Below are 21,373 nucleotides of genomic sequence, written 5' to 3'. Positions count from 1 at the left end.
GTTGTTATCCTTCTCTGCTTTCTAGGCCTGTTACCAGTAAGGGATTTGATTTGCATGAGAGTATAAGTCTCTTAACCTCAGTTTTCTCATCTGTAACTTGGAGTTAATCTCTGTCTTGTTTCCTATAAATGAAATAATGGGTATAAGGCTGCTTTGTAAAATGCTATATACCAGGTCACCTCCTCTATTTGTATTGTCATTTTATTCTATGAAGCTTTTACTCTATGTAGCTTTTAGGTTTCAGGAGATGTGATTGGACTTATTTTTTATTTGAATCTGTGTAATGCCAATTCGTTTCCAGTGGCAGCCACAACTTCTACACCCAGCTCCACTCCTGGACCTACATTGTTTTCTTCCATAGTAAATACTCCCATTACAACCTCTTCCGCCCCAAGCCTCTCAGGTAAGTCACCAGTTTTAAAGATAATCTCTTCCATTAAATCTGATCTCTTAGCTACAAACTTGTTCGTAAAACTGAATGTCTCTTACACCCTCAAATTCCTCATTATACTTCATCAGGCAGCATCTTCTGTTGTTCTCATTAGCCGCTCGACCAGACTTTTGTTCTGAACTTGGGATGCAAGTGTCTGTTGTGATTATACAATATCACAGCATGTACCAGTTTGAAGCAACTCTTCAGACTTGGCAAAAAAAAAAAAAAAAAAAATTGAGTATTTTTTCAGGTATGTCAAAAGGAAGAGGAAGTCTCACTGACTGTGAATATGATGAAGGAATAAGGATCAGGAACAAGATACAATCTCTGAGTGCATTGAATCTTACTCTATCTAATGTGCTAGGACCCAGATGATTTTGTTATTCTGTACGCAGTTAAAAAACTGAGGTCCAAACTGTCAGCAAAGTATAGAGTCCTTCTACTCACTTTGCCATCCCTCTCCTCTTGAAAGAGGAGCTTCAAGCAGCAGGTGTCAAATTCTCCTTTTGACCTCATAGCTGCATTGCCGGGATGGTTCTATGACATCTTACGGAAACGTCATTCTAGCAAGATCTTGGTTCCCTTATTACAATGTTGTAAAATGTCCCCTCACCTCAGTCCCTTCTCGAGGGTAGTGAGTTGCTGAGAAGCGAATCCCTTCTTGCAGCTAGAATCAGAGTGGGGACATTTAACCTCCTCCCACCTACTGCATAGGTGAGTGATTGAAAATGGCTGCTAGTTAGTAGAATGATATGAGCACTTCATCGCATGAAGAGACTCTAGTTTTATAATATGAATGTAATCTAGAAAAATTCTTTTGATTCACAGAGACTTCCTGTTCAACTAAGGCACATTTTGTGAAGGTATAGCATGTTGTCAAGTCGCAGATTAAAATTTAGAACTCTTAAACTGATCCCATTTAATTGATGACTTGGTATATGACTTCTGAAAAGTCACTTTCCTTCCCTGTGCTTTACTTTCCTTATAAAATGAAATAATATGCTAGAAACAACCTTGGTCGGGATCCTCACAGTATCAAGTGTTTTCCTTTTTTATACAGTTGGAGTCCCATCCACTTCAGCTGGAACATCTGGTCTTGGCGTGTTGGGATTTGGATTAAAACTTCCTGCCTTAACAAGTGCACCTAGCACTACAGCTATTAGTAAGTTTGGGATTCTGGGCTGCATGAGGAGGGAGTGCATTGGAGGCCACTGAGGCTGTCATTAAGTCAGACCTCCAAAAAGAGTTTCAGCGTGCTGGTGAAAGGCTAGCATTCACAGCACCATGGAGAGCACTAGGGACCCTGTGGGCCTTGTCTCCTTGCAAGTCCATCAGAGCCCAGGTAGTTTCACCATTTTATGAATAATGAAAGGATTTACTCAGGGTTGTAGAGCGAGTACACATCAGAGACTGGATTGGAGCTGGCACCTCCTTTCAGACAATGCTTTCAAAAAAAGGAGCTGCTTTTTGAGAGGTGGCTAGGACTAGGAGTCTGGCACCAGAGTAGAATTGAAGGCCTGGGTTTTTTTTTTAGCCCTGGCTCTTCTGTTTATTAGCCTATGTGACCTTGGGCAACACCACTTAACCTTTCTGAGAAATTTGTAAAATTGTTGAGATTGTTCTGAGGGTCAAGTGAGATTTTGTCTATTAAAGGGCCATGTCAGTGTGCGGGAGTGGGTGTTTCTGAGTGGCAGGGCACCAGGAGAATGCCACCGAGGCAATCAAATACAAAGAATGCAGTTAAGATCGCCATCTTTCCTTTCCCAGTTTTCCTCTTTTGTTGGTGTTCATTTTTATTTTTTTGCTTTGGCAACAATCCGTGCTATACTTGCCTTGAGCAAAACTTGCTTTTAGCTTCTTCTTAATTATTTTATTAGCATATCATCCATTACAGGGTATAAGTTGACCTACTGTAGGATATATGTTAATGAAGAAGTTTTTCTCTCTGGAAGAGAGAACCTTTTAAACTAAAATGATTGCCTCTGACGCATGGAGGCATTAACCCTTAAATACTTCCAGGGCCGAGCAGCATAGCCCCACTTTGTTACAGGGGAATCCTTGGCCAGGATCAGAGAGGCTATAGCATTCCCAGTGCAAAGTCAAGCCCAGGAAGATAATAGTTGATGACCAGAAGAGGGTTCCTGAAAGAAAAACTGCTTTTTACATCTCTTGTTTGGATTGTGAAATTCCAGAATATCAGGGGGCATCAAAAAAAAAGTCTGTTTAAATGTAAATTCAGAAATCTGTTGCAAAGTCAAAGCAGGGTACTTTTGGTTCTCTGCTCTTTTGGACTGTGTAGCCCGTGACCTTTCACCATTAGTGGTTATTAAGAGTTGACTCTAAAATGTCACGTCTCTAAAATGAGATCTGCTATTTGCACTTTGGTGTAGTCCAAGGTTCATCTGGCTTTCCTTTTCAGTTTTACTGCTCCGCTTCTTGTCAGAGCAACATTGAGATTTAACTGTTATCTCCTATGTCAGAGTTGTATGACAAGTCAGAAGAGTTCAAGGTAATTATCAGTGCTATAGAAACTAGGTGTAGAGCAGTTGAGAATTTAAAAAGCAGCCTTTTATTTTACACTGAGGCTGCTGGGAATTGGGAATATCATGAAGGTGGTGATCCTAGGATTGATTAAGGCCTAGATCAGTCTTTCCAGTTCCTAGAGAATGAGTTGAAGTTGTCAGAGGAGAGTGAGGGAATCATAAATTTTAGAGCTAGAAGGGGCCCTCCAGACCAGAGTTGCACCTCCTGAGGTGGGGGGGGCATCAGAGGAGGTTAAGGTCCTGAAAGCTTATGGCTGCCCCCAAATCCTGGTGAAGCCTGGGTCAGGAGCCCTGAGGTCTCCCAGGTTGTCTGCTCCAATATTCTTTCCATCACACCATGCTGCCTTTTCTGCTCAGATCAGGGAAGTAATGCACTAGTGAGGGAGATATGTGCTCTAGGGAGCCAAGTATATTGAAGTGACGTGCACTCAGGGACACTCTGTGAGTGCTGGCTCGTCTTCTGTGATATTGGCTTATGTAGATGAGGGTTAAAGCCCGAGGTCCTCTATAGAAAGTCTTCTTAAAACGCCCAAAGGTTTTTGTTATTGAGCTTGTTACCTTTCAGGGCAAGCAGCTCCCTCATTCTTCTACCCACTGTGGTACATTGCAGCATCCATCCTCTCCAATCCTTCTCAGACCTTGGGGGGTTGGGGTGGAGGGGAGGCTCTCCAAGGCCTTGCATTCTGGAATGTGCCGAGCGTAGCTTTACTCACCATTTTCAGTCATGCCTCCTATACCTTTGCTGCCTTTGATGTGGTACAATTGTTTGAAGGAGCAAGAAAGCACAATGGAGTCTAATTTTGAGCCCATGAGCTGTTTTCCCTAAAAGTTGAGTATTGAAAGCTTCAATTCAAGAATATTGTAGCTCCCAAATATGCAGGCTCCACCTTCATGAAAATGCAAGACCAAAGGTGGATCTCTGTCTGTTGTTCAGAGGTAGGAAAATGGCTCCTTTTACCACATAGCCCCACCCCAGATTTTCCTTACCTAGTGGAGAGGAGAGTGGGAGGTTGGCTTTCTACCACAATGCATTTGGGCAGTTGTTGGCTCACTTTTTTTTTTTTCCCCCACTCAATCGGGTATTTACAGTGAATCCGCTTTGTGCCATGTATTTAAGCTCAGTACTATGAAAGATACAACAAAAATATAATCTATGGTCCTTGTTCTTAAACCATCCCTTAAAGTGCAATTCTTATGCCACAGATAACTTCCTTCCTGTCTTTCCCTGATCTCTGCCCCAAGGCAGTTATAATAACCATCCCCGTCAAGCCTCTGGTACCGTCTTTTTTTTTTTTTTTTTATTCATTTTTCCAAATTATCCCCTCCCTCCCTCCACTCCCTCCCCCCTATGGCAGGTAATCCCATACATTTTACATGTGTTACAATATAACCTAGATACAATACATGTGTGTAAATACCATTTTCTTGTTGCACATTAAGTATTAGCTTCCGAAGGTATAAGTAACCTGGGTAGATAGACAGTAGTGCTAACAATTTACATTCACTTCCCAGTGTTCCTTCTCTGGGTGTAGTTGTTTCTGTCCATCATTGATCAACTGGAAGTGAGTTGGATCTTCTTTATGTTGAAGATTTCCACTTCCATCAGAATACATCTTCATACCACATTGAAGATCTTCTGGTTCTATTCATTTCACTCAGCATCAGTTGATTTAAGTCTCTCCAAGCCTCTCTGTATTCCTCCTGTTGGTCATTTCTTACAGAGCAATAATATTCCATAACCTTCATATACCACAATTTACCTCTGGTACCATCTTTGGCTTACACGTCTCTAGTTCACTTAATTGCTATGTCATAGAGGTAGCTGTGTGTGTTCTGTCTCCCCTTTCATGGAAGCTTCCTCCTTTCCTATTAAGTGTATAAAGGAAGAAAGGGATAGGAGAATGCATTTGTAGCCAGTATGAACTCTGGCTGAATCTAGTTGCCTTGTGGCTGCTTGTTCTCTGTCCCTCTCCTTTTCCCCCTTTACCCCCACTGGAAATCCAGGGGTTCCTCACAAGTCAATCCCATGCTGATTGGCATGGGAGCTGACCTTGGCTGCTTGATGCCTCCTTTGGGTACCCTAGTGTGACCCCTTTGCTCCTGAGGATTCACCACTTTGGTGCAGGCCTCCCCAGTCTGCCCTCAGATACTGAGGACTGATTGTAATTATTACCTAGTTCCATGAGTGTGCCATAAAGAGACAGACATGGAAACAAAGCCTCAGCCCTAAAGAATACACCCAGTCTTTCAGTTTGAAGGTTATCTAAAAAGAGGCAAGTATTTGCAAGCCCACTCTGGATGAGAGGGTCCCCCTGAATTGGTCCTATTCCACATCTGGTTTCTTAAATCTTTATTCAGAGATGCCAGAACCAAATGGGAGCTAAATGCCCTCTGGGGGTTGAGAGGAGCAGAGTTTAATGACTTGCTACTTGCTTTTATCATACTTTCCAGAACAATGAGATAAAAGTCTCCTTATCTGTTGGTCCCACACCTTGTGTGTAGGGGTACATCTGTAGCTCAGGGATTGAGAGAGAGAGATTCATGAACTCTCCCCCAACTTATTGCTTCGGTTCTATTTAGTTCAGTAGATCCTTCTCCAATTTTAACACAGCCTTTGGCTATTTTTGTGGGTTTGGATAAAAGGCACTTCAGGATGTGCCATTCTCCCGGGGCCAACCCGAACCTTTGCCACTTGGAGGATGCCCATTATCAGTTCTTGAGGGTGGCCATCCCCAGACCCTGCCCCTGAGGAAGAAGAAATGGCAGCAGGGGAAGTTGCTATATCCAACATACCCATTCCAGATGTGGAATAGGTTGCCCTTGTGTTTCCTACCTTCCCTAGAGAAGAAAGCTAAAACAGCAGCAGCCTGTGACTCTTGGCTCCTGAATTGGGGGGTGATCAGTGTAATCTCTTAGGGCTTGATTAGCCAGCAGACTTCGAGTTGGGAGAAATTGGGGGTCTGGCCAAATAATAGAATAGGTAATTGCCCAAAGAAGGTCAATGAGGCTATTTGTGAGACTGACAATGGAGCCTGATGGCTGGAATTTAGTGAAGGGGGCTGAGTTGCTGCGATTTGCCATACAGATTTAGCACACAGAAATTTTCTTAGGCCTCCTGACTTTGCAAAGATATGAAACAGAATGTTTGTTATTATCAAGGACATATATCCCAAAGTCCCATTCATTCAAACCCACAAACATAACAATTTTTTTTTTTAACTTTATATAAAGGAGTTCCTTTCCTCTCCTTTTGATAGTTTTATTTGGGGTACTTTGGCCTTTTTACTATAGTATTACATTAATCCATGTTAGAGAGAGAGTGTGTGCGCACGCGCGCATGCGTGTGTGTGTGTGTGTGTGTGTGTGTGTGTGTGTGTGTGTGTGTGTGTAGAAAAATAATCACTGAACAGGGACGTGGTCAAAAGGGAGGCAGAATGGCTAAAAATCAGTTGCTTGGATATATGAAGAAAGAAGAATAGGGGCGGGTCACCCTAGTCTGCCATCTTTCATACAGATGACCTTCCATTTCTCATCTTTACACCTTTGCACAAGCTTTCTCCCCTTGCCATGCTTAGAATACTTCTCTTCTACCTCTTGAAACTCTTCTCCCTTTAAATGCCACCTCCTTCTGAAGGGAAACCTTGCCTGATTCACCCATTTGTTAGGATGCTTCCCCCATTACTGTTATTTTGTATATAGGCTGTGTTTACTTCTCTGAGAGTACTTTGTATCTCCTCGAAGAATACAAACTTTCAGAGAGTTAAAAACTGTCTTATTTTGGTTATCTATAAACTTAGCACAATATGTGGCACATAGTAGGTTCTTAATAAATTCTTGTTTGTTGATTTTCAGTAACCACTGATTTTGAATAATTCTAAAGTCACTGTCTAATTTATTGATGTCTAACTAAATTTCTTCAGATGGAAAGTGTAATGGGGGAGTCAAGCCCTGAGGTTCCACCTGCAGAGTTAACACTGGCATTAGTAGCCAGCAAGGCCGAGACTCCTGGCCAGAGATGGTGTTGCCGGCTAGCACGGAGAAGGAAATGCTGTGTAGCTCTGGAGGTCTTCCACTGGCACTTTCCTCTCTATTTCTAGCATAACAATAACTATATCCAAGCCTTCAGTCTTCCCTGCCTTTGAGATTTATAACTGAAATAATTTTCTCTTGATTCTCCCCTTTAATCTCAGATATTTTTGTTTCAGCTACTTCAGTTTCCACCCCCGGCTTTGCCTTGAATCTAAAGCCACTGACTACGACTGGCCTTAGCACCGTCCCTTCCACCTGTGTCCCTTTGTCTTCAACTAGTACAACTCCAAGGTGAGGCCTGATTTCCGATTGTTCTGCATTCACCTCATTGATGAGGCACACACAGTCTGGCAGCTTCCTAGGTACACATCACTCACTAGAGTATTTTCCAAAGACATTTCAAGTACAGAGAAACTGCTTCTGAACCCAGATCCATTTAGAAGTTAGATTTTTGCAACCCAGTGAAAGGAACGTTTAATTTATTTGCCTTTGTTAAATACTGGGAGAAAATAAGCCATAGACTCAACCTGAAAGGCACCTCAGTGACCATCTAGTCTTAGCCCATGGCTTTACAAAGGAAGGAACTGAGTCCTAGGGAGTGATTTGTCTAAGGTCACATCAGTTTGTTAGCGTCAGAGCTAAAACTCAAGCCCAAATTGTTGATTCTTGGGGCTAGACTTTATTCGTGGGCTTTGGTTCCAATGTATTCCACTGTTGCAAAAGATAGCACCATCCAAGAAATCCTTTGTTTATAGCAACCTTTTAATGAGGGCTAACATAAAGTAAATCTACTACTTTTAACTTATTTATTTAAAAAAAAAAATTTTCCATCATCTGAATCCTTTTGAAATTCATAAATGTTTATTCCAGTGTCCTTGGATGATGGGAGGTGGTCCTATCCCACTAAAGCTAAAGCTTGAAATGTCTGATCTTTGTCTTCTGAGACTCGTGGTTTTCTAATGACAATCAGCAAAATAACTGTTCAGTTTCTAGCTTAGTGGTTTTTTAATGTAACTGATGTTCTAATTACAAGCTGTTAGATCAACAAAACACAGTATTTGCTTTAGCCATTATTGTCCTGAGGACAAGCAAAGGATTAAGGACTGAGATCAAATTGCCATAGAAACATAGAAGTCAGGATCTCAGGGAAAGGAGGCACAGCCAATGGCAAAATTAGGAACAGAAGATAACCGAAATGGGGTGCTAAGCCAAATTTGAATGGAGCCATGTTTGTTTAAGGTCAGGAGTACCACAATTCAGGGGAGATGGGTAGGAGAAATTCTCTGGTTCCAGGTTCAGCAGCTGGAAAAGGAGAATATCAAAAATATTGCCAGTGAAAAGGAAGATGAGGAACCAAAATTCATGGCCATGCCAGTAGTATTTTCTTCTCCTTCTCTTCCTAATCCTTACCTATAGGTTTAAGCCCTATATGCCATATTTAATAAAGTTTTTATTATATTTTTCTGACAAACCTAGCACAGGTTAGTAATAAAAGCCGATATAGGATTATTGGCCAATAAGCATTAAATTAGATAGCAGGTCCTGGGAATACAAAGAAAGGCAAAAACTGTCCCTGTTCTCAAGGAGCTCACAGTCTAATGAAGGAGACATGAAGATAACTGTTCAAACAAAATATATGCAAGATAAATTAGAGCTAATACTTATAGTTTGTAAAGGCAACTAATCTTGGTGGCCTGGTGGAGAGAGCATGGGGCCTGGAGTCAGGAAGACCAGAGCTCAAATCCAACCTTGTAACTTATGTGACCTTGGGCAAATCACTTAATTTCTTAGTTAGAAAATGGCCATAATAATAGCACCCATCCACCTTGCAGGGTTGTTGTGAGGATCATATTTGTAAACGTACAGTATCTACCATGTTGTAGGTACGAAGTAAATACTTATTCCTTTCCCTTCACCACCACCTCCCTTTTAGTGTCTTGCATATGTTATCCTATTTTATCTTTACAACAACCTCTTAGAGATAATAGTATTTTTCTTATTCATTTGTGTTCCCAAGCACTTGGGTTCATGAAGCATCAAAGAAAAACCAAAAAATGTTTTTATTTGCAGGCCCTCAATGGATCAAGAGATTCCCCCATCCCAAAACTGGTAGGCTCCATTTTGTCCAACCCCAGTGTGATTTTTTTATGATTTCCCATACTGCCTTGGGTGGTGCTCCAGCAAGGAGCAAAGCCAAAGCTAACTAGTCCTCTGTGGGATAGGGACTCCTCTTAGTCATATCATTCCAGTGAACTTGTCTTGCCTTCTAAAATGATTCCTATCAAGTAAGAAGTCATATTCTGTTTCCTTTTCTCCTATTCCTAGCTACCCACCATCCATGTTGGTGCCTCCTAGTTCACAGGAACACTTGAGCTCCCTACTGATTTACCTTTTCTCACTTATTTTCTGAACACACTAAAGGGAACCAGAGACTACTCAGCAAAGGAAAAAGGAAGGGCAACTAAAGGAACTGAATTAGATAACTTTGGTCTCTTCCAGTTCTATATCTTTAATTCCATGATGCCCATTTTATACGCGTGGAAAACGAAGACTTAGATTTGTGATAGTTATAAAGTGTCAGAGGCCAGATAAAATGGAAAGGTGCTAGGGATGGCAACATGGACAAAAAAAAACACAAAACACAGCATACCCTTTTAAAAAGTACATTTTATTAATACCTTTTGTCTCTAAATCAGTCATTTTGCACTCATCCCCCTCCAGATCGAGGTTCTTATTTATTTATTTGTTTGTTTGTTTGTTTGTTTGTTTATTTTTATGGCAGAGACCATTTCTGATAACTAGGGAACTAGTATGTTCTAGTTCCCTCAACTCTGCTATAAGTAAGGGAGTATGTTTCATTACCTCTCTTTCATGGCCTTCATTGATTTTTCCATTACTCAAAGCTCAGCTTCATTTTAATGATCTCTTAATTTATCTTGTTTTAGCCATTTTGCTTATTTTGTTCTTTATCACTTCGTACAAATCTTCCTACCTTTCTTTGAATTACTCCTGATGATTATTAAATGATATCATCACTTTTTTTAGTCATTTTTCAAATAATGAGCACTTATTTTATTTTTAATTCCTGTGCTGCCACAAGTGAATATTTATATTAGATCTTTTTTCTTGTTTTTGACTTCTTTTGGGGGTATATGCCCAGTAGTGTCATTGCTGAGTCAAAGGACATAGACACTGAGCATGGTTGCATATACTATAATTCTTGTTACTTAGGAAAGCTGAAATTAATGAATCACTTAAGCTCAGTAATTCCAAGCTGCAGTAGGCTAGAGCATGTTTAGCTGTCCACACTAAATCTGGGGCTGGGTGTGGTCTGGGGAATTTGGTGCTTGAAAAATATTCATCTTAACTGGGAATGGGGAAGCACATAGAGCCTTCTGGGAGCAGCTGGCATTTGGAAGAGTGGGAGAGCATGGAACCAGGGAGGAGATTTTGAGGCAAATGGGGAAAGATCATCACCAGAGGGTATAAATTAGTAGTACGCTGTAGCATCAGGGGCTTGGTAGAGGAAAGGCTCTACTATGGGCCAGTGTCGTTTCTGCCACCCGTAGTAGATGGCATTGTTCTGAGAGTGAAGCACAATGGAGCAGGGCAGTCTATGGTATAAATTCTATAAAGCAGTATAGAAACAACTTAGATGGGAGAAGAGCCTAGGATGAATGTTTTGCTTTGATTGTATGAGGAATACAGAGAAAAAAAAAAGAAACCAGAAAATTATAGGGGTTGTGAATTAAAGAGTCTAGAATAGACAGAAAGAGAGAATGGATAATGAAGAGAGAGAAATTCTTTGTGGAAAGGGCCACCCCAAAAAAAGTCAATCAAGGAACATAATACTATGTTTATAACAGAAAAGGGAAAGAAATATACTTAACTCTTATAACTTTAAATAGAATGAATTAAATAATCCAATAAAATGAAAAAGAGTAACAGATTGAGTAAGCAAACAAAATCCTACAATCTGTTGCTTATAAGAAACATGTTTTGAAAAGCAAAGACATATACAAAGCTAAGGGGATAGAAGGAAAATTTGCTATATATTAGGTATATCCAAAAAAGCAGGGGTTGCTATCAGGCTATCAAAATAAAAACAAACGGTTAAAAAATTAAAAAGGGATTTAAAAAAGGAAGCTCTATTATGTTAAAGGGAATCATAAAGAACAAACCAGTATCAGTAATAAACATATTTTCCAAATGCCTTTGTGTCCAGATTCATAAAGGAAACATCTGAGGTACACCCTGATGTCACAGACCTTTTCTGCTGATCTAGGTTGTCTTCAGCTGTAAAATGTTCTACTCCGTCTTTTGGGTGGTTTTTAGAGTCATTATTTAAAAGAATTTGGAATGGTTTGAGGGAGAAGTTGGGTGTGAGTTACTACTTTTACTCCACCATCTTGGCTCTACCTTTCCTCCAACCCAAATAGATAAACAGGAAAGAGACACCATAAGGCATTCAATATGGTTAAACTGTTTACATTCTTGCATAGGAAAATGATACTTGTAGCTCCTAAGAGCATTCTTATTATCGGGGCAAATAGAAGAAGGAATATACATAGAAAGCATAGGTATGATTAAAAATATATTTAATATTTTATAATGGTAATTCCACAATATGTATTTAATACTATTTTTCCCCAATTTTTAAAACAAAAGTTTTAAAAATTGGGGAAAAATAATATTAAATAAAGTTCTAGATTCTCTCCCTTCCTCCTTCCCCATGCCTCTCCATTGAGAGTGCAAACAATTCAATAAATACACGTGTAGTCTTGCAAAACATTTCCATAATAGTGATGTTGTAAAAGAAAACATGGGCCCAAAACCCCCCCAAAACCCCTTCGAAGATAAAAAACAATGTATGTTTCAATCTGTATTCAGACACTGTTCTTTGTGTGTGGATAGCAGTTTTCAGAATTGTCTTGGATCATTGTATTGCTGAGAATAGTTAGGTCATTCACTACTGACCATCTCACAATGTTGCTATTACTTTATACACAGTAGATTTTGCATCATCTCCTGGAGGTCTTTCCAGTTTTTTCTGAGAGCATTCTGCTCATCATTTCTTATGGCACAATAGTATTCCATCATAAGCACATATTACAGTTTATTTAACCATTTCTCAAGTGATGAGCATTCCCTCAATTTCCAATTCTTTGCCCCCAGAAAAGAGCTGCTATAAATATTTTTGTACATATAGATCTTTTTCCTTTTTTTTTCCTTTTAAACTCTTTTGGGATCACTCTGAATAGTAGTATTGCTAGGTCAAAGGGTATCTACATGGTTTTTATAGGCTTTTGGACACAATTCCAAATTGCTCCCCAGCAACTTCACCAATACTGAATTAGTGTCTCCCACATCCTTTCCAACATTTGTCACCTTCCTTTTCTTTCCTATCAGCCAATCTAATAATAGGTACATACCTAGTAAAGAGAGAAATGGTAGTACTTCAGAATTGTTTTAATTTGCATGTCTCCAATCAATAGTTAAAGCATTTTTTCACATGGCTATAGAAGGCTATGGTTATTTCATCTGAAAACTGTTCTTTTGATCATTTATCAATTGGAGAATGGCTCTTATTTTTATAAATTTGATTCTGTTCTCTATATTTTTAGAAATGACGCCTTTAAATTAGATTTTGTTTTGTTGGGGCAGCTAGGTGGCATAGTGGATAGAGCACCAGCTTTGAGTTCAGGAGGACCCCAGTTCAAATCTGGTCTCAGACACTTAACACTTCCTAGCTGTGTGACCCTGGGCAAGTCACTTAACCCCAACGGGGGGGGGGGGGGGATTTTTTTTTTTTTTTTTTTTTTTTAAACGAAGGAATGCATTAGGAGGAGGAAGGTAGAGGAAGAATGGGCAAAATTTCCATATTAGTTTTGTTGCAAAACAAAACTAATTTTTTTTTTTAAATTAAAGAAAAATATACTTAAGTCTGCACTTAAAGAGTTTCAGTCCTCTTTCTCTAGAGATGGGACAGTATTTTTCATCATTGTCTGGGATTGACGTTTTGCTCAGAGTAGCTAAGTTTTTCCTACTTTCCCAATTAATCATCCTTACAATAATGCTGTTAGACAGTGACTGAATTTCTCATCTCTACTTATTTGTGTCTGGTTCTTCCCTCCACACTCCCATATCTGGCTTTGAGGAAGCCAAGGAAATGACTATAAAAAAGAATGATCTCTACCTCCAGAGTTTCTTGGTGTAGCTCTTTCAAAACTGGAGGCCATTACAACTATTCATTCTGATCCTACAGATTCCCCCTGTCTAGCCATTTTCTACTGCACACACACACTTCTCCTTAAAATAGGGCAGTAGCTTTCCTCTTTCTTTTTGTCTCTTTGGCATCAGTGGTTGCCACTGTTTAGATATTTGGAGTGATGGTGCTATATTAACTTTCTCAGAATTTTTTGAGAGAGGCCTAGACAGACTTACCTGGAAAGATGACAGGGGTGAATGGTGGCGGGTAAAACAAAAAAGATCATTAGTTTGGGGTCCACAAATGTCCCGATCTCTTAATATTTTTTTTTCCCCTTATTCGAAGAATCATTGTACCTACCATGGGTGATATCCTTGTCTTTTTTTAGTGTAAGCCCTATGATGACTTACGCTCAGTTGGAAAGTTTGATCAATAAATGGAGTCTCGAACTGGAGGACCAAGAAAAACATTTCCTTCAGCAGGCCACCCAGGTGAATGCTTGGGACCGAACATTAATTGAGAACGGTGAGAAGGTAAGAAAGTAATTTTCAATCATTATAATGAAAGAATTCTCCTCCTATGATGACTATTACAGATAATAAGTCTGCCTGTCACAGGTATACTGACTTTTACTCTCATTTGTTTTGGTTTTGGAGCAGCATTATTTTCATTGTTACACCTTCTTATTTGTTTCTTAGATTACTTCTTTACACAGAGAAGTAGAGAAAGTGAAGTTGGATCAGAAAAGGTAGGAATGTTGGCAAATTCCCCAGGTTAGGAGATGAGGGAATTTGCTTTCTTGAGGTACTCTGCTCTCTTTAGTCACTTCTCGAGGTTCTTCGGCTCCTCAGTTTACTGGAGTTATTTCTTTAGGTTGGACCAAGAATTAGACTTCATCCTGTCACAGCAGAAAGAGCTAGAAGACCTGCTGGCTCCTCTGGAGGATGCCGTGAGGGAGCAGAGCGGGACTATATTCCTGCAACATGCAGATGAGGAACGAGAGAAAACGTGAGTGCTTTGGTCAAGTTTGGAAGAATACGGCCAGCTGGGGCTTCTGGCAACCATGGAAAGGCCTTGTTAAAGAGAAAGAGATTTGGAGGGTAGGACTGAAAGACTGGCAGAAAGAGGCAAGGTCTATTCTGAACATTTGCTTGCTTTTTCGATGTCTGGTTTTTCTAGACTACTGGGAAGCCAAGCTGACAATTATTATCCATGTTATAAAGTACGGATGATATCACACATAACTTGCATTGTCAGAAACATTTATACCTGTCAGATGTGTTCTCAGATTAGAAATACGAAAGCAGTTTTATTTGCTAAGTGTCATAATATGAGCACTTTCCGGACCCAATCTTCATAGTTTGTTTTATTGATAAATTAGTTGCCATTTCAAAGCACTTGATTCATTTGAAGAAAAATCGACTCTCCAATGTCAAATGGCAGATGTATTTGAGGAGTATTTTGGAATTGTGCCTTCCCTACTCTTCCCATTGATTTCCCACTACAGCTCCTGCTTTGTTTCTCTCCAAAATGACAAAATGTTTGGAGGATATTTATGAACGTGCTGGGGGAGCTAGATTATAAGTAAATCAAGTCTTCTTTGTGAGTTATCCTTATGAAAAGATGCACTTACCAATTAATCCATGAACCAACTTAAGAATACGATAAAAGCACAGTTCTGATTCTGCTTTTATGTTTTAACCTTTGTGAATCTTTGTATTCTAGGAATTAATTTTTGTCTTTGTAATTTATTTTTGTATTCTAGGAATTTATTTTTGTCAGTATCCAGAGAATAGACAGACAGCTTTGGTCATGAGGTCTTAACAAGGGCATGAAAAAATCTTTGAGGAGATAATGTTCCCTGAATTATTCTGTGCAATCAAATTTATCTTATGTTAAAACAATACCTCCAGTTTTTGTTGACCTACACAAGTGATCTCCATGCCTAGGCAGAGAAAAACAGCAAATGAGCTATTAATAGATCTATTTGAATCACTGGAAACCTTTGCTGAAAAGGCTTCCATTCCCTTTAGTTCTCAACTTTTTACATGCACAATTTTTGTTTTCTTCTGGCTGGTTAATGAGTTAAGAATTTTATCAGGGCGCCTGTAATTGACAGCAACGTGTAAGTAGAAAGGATCTAGGGTGGAATGAGCGGGTTCTAAATTCCATTTCAGGTACTTGTTACCTGTGTGACCCTAAGCAAGGCAGTGCCCCAATCTGAGCCTTGATTTCCCCATCTGTAAAAGGGAGACGATAATTCCTGAACTCCCCCATGTTACTAGGGTTGTTATAGGGGAAGTGCCTTGTTGCCCTTTAAGTGCTTCAGAAATGTGAGCTATTACTGACTCATCACAGACTTGGGGAACAGATTTTTTTTTTTTTTTTTTTTGCATATTCTAGAATGTTGTAATAATGCATGCAAGAGTTCTTTATTACTGAAACGGCTTAGAATGTGGAACAGGGTGTTGTTAGTGAAGTCAGGGTCATTCAAAAGCCAATTAACTTTGGCCTGTTTCAGATTTGGGATTTCAGATTGTGATTCCTTGAATGCCTCACCCAGGAGGTGTCAGTAGTCACTTGGGGGGGTATGCCAAGTGTAGGTCTCTTAGTACCTTTTTTTTTTTTTTTTTTTTTTTTTTTTTTTGCTGAAGCAATTGGGGTTAAGTGACTTGTCCAGGGTCACACAGTTAGAAAGTGTTAAGTGTCTGAGGCCAGATTTGAACTCAGGACCTCCTGACTTCAGGGCTGGTGCTCTATCCACTGCACCATCTAGCTGCCCCTAGGTCTCTAACAGAAAAACCTTACCTGCTTAAATCCCGCTATATGAAACTAATTTGAAACATTGCTGCTATTTTACAGTTACAAATTAGCAGAGAATATAGACGCTCAGCTGAAGCGCATGGCTCAAGACCTCAAAGACATTATTGAGCACCTGAACATGTCTGGAGGACCTCCTGATACCAATGACCCCGTGAGTATTGCCCCTCTGGGGATCTGGAAGCCAATGCCCTTGATTCCATTTAACAATTGCCTTCTTTCTTCTTTCAAGTCTTTGTGCCTACCTCTAAAATTAGCAAAATTCAAAGGAAGTTTACCCATTTCAATTTTTCAAGATTTTCCAAACTTTCTCATGTGTAACTTTTCTCTAACCGTTCTCTATGGTGAAGCTACCTAACAATACTATTGTTTCCTTTTGTTTCTTTGGGGAAATGATGTGTTCAGTTTCCTCTGACAATTGCCTTGACTATCCCAACGTGATGTGATAGCTATTCAGATGCAAGGGATGTTCCTAAACCTGCTCCTGTAGCAGGGACTGATGGTAGGAATGTGTGTGATTCTAGCTTTGTCTTTTTTTCCCCAATTGATGATTATGGCTTGCGGTGGTGATGAAGTCTAGGTGGGTCACTTGGTTGACTTCTGTGTTTTTGGTTTTTTGGGTTTTTTTTTTTAACCTTCACTGTGAATAATCTGAACATCAGCTCGATTTACTATCCAGATCCGGAGACTGATTTCCATCAGCCCATTCATTATAACAAAATTTCATTACCACAAAACTCCAAAGTAATTTTTATTTAAAGAAAAACATTTTTGTGTCTAGTCAGTACTTAGCTATTCATCCTAATTCATTAGAGTCATTTTTTTATGTGCCTGGGGCATCCCCCTGCCAAATCATGAAGCAAAGAGTAGCATGGTGCGGTGGAAATTTTATTGGCTTGGGAGCCAGAAGACCTTTACCCTTAGCTAGCTCTTGTTGTGTCCTGCTTTCTAGAGCCTACAATTTAGGGGTGACAAAACGTACCATTGCTTTCTAGAGCCCCCACACTGGGGTGATTAAAATAGACCTTCCTAATGGAGAAGTGATGAGGTGGAACTCCCAAAGATGGTGGAAAAATGGAGTCCATTTATTTCAAGGACTTTCCCCTTTTTATAATGTAACAAAAACAACACCACATGAACAACTTGCTGTTGTGTGTCGTTTGCCACCTGGTATCCCTCTGCTTCAGTCTCAGCACAGGTTGTCATCGCCCCCTGACCCCTCAGGAAGGCCAAGAGCCCTCGGGGGGATGGGGAGCCGAACCAGACATTGTCAGCAGGCTCCCTCTGGGCTGAAGGGTCTTATACCTCAGCCAGAGTTTCCCCACTAACTGACCTACAAGTTCTGATCCTTTGGGCAGGACACTTGAAAGTTGACTTGTTGACCCACTTTATACACACCCTCACTTGATCCTAACAACCCTGGGAGACTGTCAGTGCAGAAATTGTCATTGTCATTTTGCACTTGAGGAAACTAAAGGCTCCACAAGGAAAAACAATTTTGTCCAGACTCACTCCAACCTCACTCCGGCATCCATTGTTCACTTCTGCTACGCAGTGCTTAATCCTTAAAGACTCTTCTAGGTCTCAAAATTAATATACAAGATTCCAAATAAGATAAATTTTAAATTGTCCTTGTGGAGAGGCAGGGTGGTATAGTGGGTAGAGAGCTAGCTTTAGAATCAGGAGAGCCTGGATTTAGGTCTCACCTCTGCCACACACTTACTGCTGACCCTCAAGTCACTCCCCTCCCACTGATCCAGATGATGTTTAAAGTAAATTGCAAAGCAGTTGGAAACCTGCTTTGTGTTCTTTACCTGGATGAAATCCAGATCCTGTTAACAAAATGATGGCTTTCCTGAATTTGCCGAGACAGTCAAGAATTTTTTATGTGGGCATTTCTTTTTAATAAAAGTAACTTGGGGCTTTTGTTATAATTTTGCCATAAAGAATAGAAATCTGTCGTCAGTAGGCCTGACTCTGGAAATGGAGCTGATTGATACCCAGTTTCTCCATAATGAAGAAAGAGGGCCCAGGAGGCACATGTGCCAGCCCGTCTCTTCTGCTATGTCATTTGGAACCATTTGTTTTGTTTTGTTTTGGAGTTTTGGGGTGTGTGTTTGTTTTTAGAGGAGAGAGAGGGTAAAGTTGATCAGATAATGGTCTTTTTTTTTTTTTTTTTTAAAGATTGTAAAAACTATTTTGACTTGACTCTTGCTAAAAGCACTGCTCTTGTAGGAAGGGGAATTGACAGGTACAGGTATAGCCCACTACTTAACATTGCTGCAGTCAGTCCATTTCTCATCTTTATTTACTTGGACATCCCCTGTGTAGCCTGCTGCTTGCTAAGTGTCTCCTTACTCCTTAAGGGTGCTCCTTTGTGCCCCGCAGAAAAGCTCTCCAGCAATATCCTCATAGAACAGGGCAAGATTGGCAGCTCACTGCTTAGAAGCAACCCTGTTAAGAACAATAAGATGTCAGGTTTGTGCAAGCATGCAGTAGGGAAGGAAACAAACTTTGGAGGTCAGTCAGTCAAATTTTAAGTCCAAGTTTGGGCTTCCTGATCACTGAGTTTCATTTGACTTTGCAAAGTCAAAAGTGGATTTTCTCCCAAGTTCTCACAAGAGTGGTGGGGATTTGGTTCCTTATCCCTTTCATTTCCTGCTTTGCCATCAATCATGATGGATTAATAGGGGATGATGGGAAACATTTTATGATCTAGAATAGCGAGAAGGGAGCTTTTGGTGATTATCTTCTATTTGCTCAGTAATATTTGATATCTAAAATATCTCTTCTTGAATCTAATCTGGACTTGAAGCCCCTAAGGTAACCTCTAGGGCATGTTTTTCATTGCTCTCTCCACTGGGGAGATCTATTTTACCCTCTCATCTCTTGCTAAATCTTAAGCTGAAATCGGGATTCCTAAACAGGAAAAATGCCCCCTTCTTCGAATCTACTTTTCAAGATATCACTGGATTCTTTAACGGGGGACCCCTACTCTTATCCCTTGTCTAGCTGACAGAGAGGTCCCCTCTCATGTAAGCTTATCCTTCTGGCCCCATTATCTAGCACAGTAGTCCTCAAACTTTTTAAACAGGGGGCCAGTTCACTGTCCCTCAGGCTGTTGGAGGGCCAGACTATAATAAAAACAAAAGCTCACACTCTGTCTCCGCCCCTCAGCCCATTTGCCATAATCCGGCGGGCCCTATAAACGTCCCAGCGGGCCGCAGTTTGAGAACCCCTGGACTCTAGCAGACTGAAGCCAGCAGTGTCTCCAATTTGGAGCATCAGGTCTCCCCATCCCTATATAAGCAGCCCAGGCCTATCCTGCAGACGTCTTCCCCATGATTCTCTATCACGGACTAAGGACAATATCTCTTGTCTTAACTTTGTTGTCTAGCTAAATGCCCCTCTGCAGCTTAATGGAATATACCTATAATTGCTAGTTGTGATGGCAGAACAGAAGTATGAAGAGCTCAGCTCTGTGCTCAGCCAGGAGAAATCAATGGATAGAAACCAGAAGAAATATTTGTCATGCAATACTTTCCTTGTAGCGGATTTATCATAACTCGAGCAAGAAAACAGTTTCTATGGCTGTCTTCCAGAGCCTAGAAATAGCTTTCATATACAAGGCTCTTTCTTGCTTTTATTTGTCAGGAAAAAAAATCTCCTAAAATCATGAAAACCTTCCCTTTTGTCTCAGACTGGTATTTATGTTATAATCTTTTTTTTTTTTTTAAAGATTGCAAAAGCTATTTTGACTTGACTCTTGCTTAAAAAAAAAAAAATCATTTCTTATTTGTTGGTGCCATTTCCAGCAACAACAGTGTTCTAATGTGCTGCTTTGCTGCAGCTCCTTCAAAATTATTCACAAATATTTGGGATTTTCGAAAGAATCTTTTAAATATAGTAACGTCATTAATTCAGTATTGTTTGAAAGTCAAAGGTAAATTGGAACAAGGGCTTTGGCAATTTTCAATGTTGTAAAATTACCCATGCATATATCTGGTAAATAAAAATTATTAACTAATATTAAAAAAAAAAAAAAAGGAAGGAAAGTCAAAGGTAATTTTGTGCTAGTGCTAGTTCATATCTAACTAATTTTCTTATGATGCTTTTATTTTTTTCAAAATATTATCCAACCTATGGATAGTTTAGGAGTTTCAGGTATAGATTGGTTATCTAAAATTTTCAGTTATTTTTCAGTTGTGTCTGCCTCTCTGTGACTCCATTTGGGGTTTTCTTTGCAAAGATATTGGAGTGATTTGCCCTTTCCTTCTCCAACTCATTTTACAGAGGAAGAAACTGAAGCAAAAAAGGATAAGTAACTTGTCCAAGGTCAGAGGTCAGATTTAAACTCAGTTCTTCCTGACTCCAGGCTTGGTGCTGTATCCACCTAGCTGCCCAGTTATATAAAAACATCAGCTATGAAATTTGAAAGGGAGATTGAAAGAGATGGCACTCTATTTTCAGGTATATTTGTGGTTACTGGAAAAAATAGAAGCCATTTTTCCTTTCTTATAAAACCCCTTGCCATCATCCCCTGTTTTTTGGTTTGGTTTTGTTTTGTTTTTCCAAATAAAACTTTTCATATGAGTTGAAGCATCTGAATCACATCAATATTCTTTGTGCTATTGGGGGTGGGAGGGTTGAAAGACCTTAATCTTTATCCCCTCTCCATCAGATCTTCAAGCACTTTGGATTTAGCCTGTACTAACTCGGTTTCTGTTTTTCTCCTATATCTCTCCCCACTAATTGGCAGTGTCTTAAATCCTGTCTTAGTTAAATATTCTCATTGTTCATGGCCTTTATTATCCTGAGAAGCCCTTTTGGGCTGAACATTCCAGAACACTTTATTTTGTATGCATGGCAGCTCATAAACAGTTGTTTTAAAGGGATTGATGTAATGAGACAAATACAAAGTGGGAGAAAGCAACATGTACTCATAGTTCTTTCCAAAACAAGTTTGTATCACCAAGGAGACAAGGAGGGTCCAATTGAGTATTTAACGCAACTTTCAGGTCATTTTATTCACTCTTGTTTCTCTTTCAGGTGAGAGGATCAGAACCTAACATGAATTTTTTTTTTTTTTTTTTTGGTCTCTTTTAGCTTCAGCAGATCTGTAAAATTTTGAATGCTCACATGGATTCACTTCAGTGGATTGATCAAAACTCAGGTAGGATTTAACGAGGATATCTGGCCAGCCGTATAGAGTGTAAGGTCAAGACTGGTGTTTTCCCTCTTTGATCATCAAAGGGTCGGAGTTTGAATCTCTGCTTTGCCACTTAATACCTGAGTGACTTTGTGCAAGTAATTTAGCTTGGAAAAGGAGGTGGTGAGACC

The 21,373-nt window shown here is 39.8% G+C and overlaps 1 protein-coding gene across 4 annotated transcripts in view; it reads left to right on the top strand.

Annotated features, from left to right (window-relative positions):
* NUP62 (nucleoporin 62) overlaps positions 1-21,373 on the top strand; it is a 62,916-nt gene that overhangs the window by 25,724 nt on the left and 15,819 nt on the right. For 2 of the 4 annotated variants that reach the window (XM_074278178.1, XM_074278180.1), the window contains exons 5-13: positions 302-403; positions 1,494-1,595; positions 7,182-7,296; positions 9,076-9,114; positions 13,602-13,746; positions 13,912-13,961; positions 14,087-14,221; positions 16,076-16,187; positions 21,140-21,206. In XM_074278178.1, coding sequence (XP_074134279.1) covers positions 302-403; positions 1,494-1,595; positions 7,182-7,296; positions 9,076-9,114; positions 13,602-13,746; positions 13,912-13,961; positions 14,087-14,221; positions 16,076-16,187; positions 21,140-21,206 — 867 coding nt within the window. The remainder of the gene's footprint in view (positions 1-301; positions 404-1,493; positions 1,596-7,181; positions 7,297-9,075; positions 9,115-13,601; positions 13,747-13,911; positions 13,962-14,086; positions 14,222-16,075; positions 16,188-21,139; positions 21,207-21,373) is intronic. The other 2 variants (XM_074278179.1, XM_074278181.1) reach the window with 1 other exon arrangement.

Source organism: Sminthopsis crassicaudata, chromosome X, assembly GCF_048593235.1.
Source record: "Sminthopsis crassicaudata isolate SCR6 chromosome X, ASM4859323v1, whole genome shotgun sequence".
Taxonomy (NCBI): Eukaryota; Metazoa; Chordata; class Mammalia; order Dasyuromorphia; family Dasyuridae; genus Sminthopsis; species Sminthopsis crassicaudata.
Note: the sequence above shows the minus strand (reverse complement) of the source record. Positions and strands in the feature narration are given on the sequence as shown.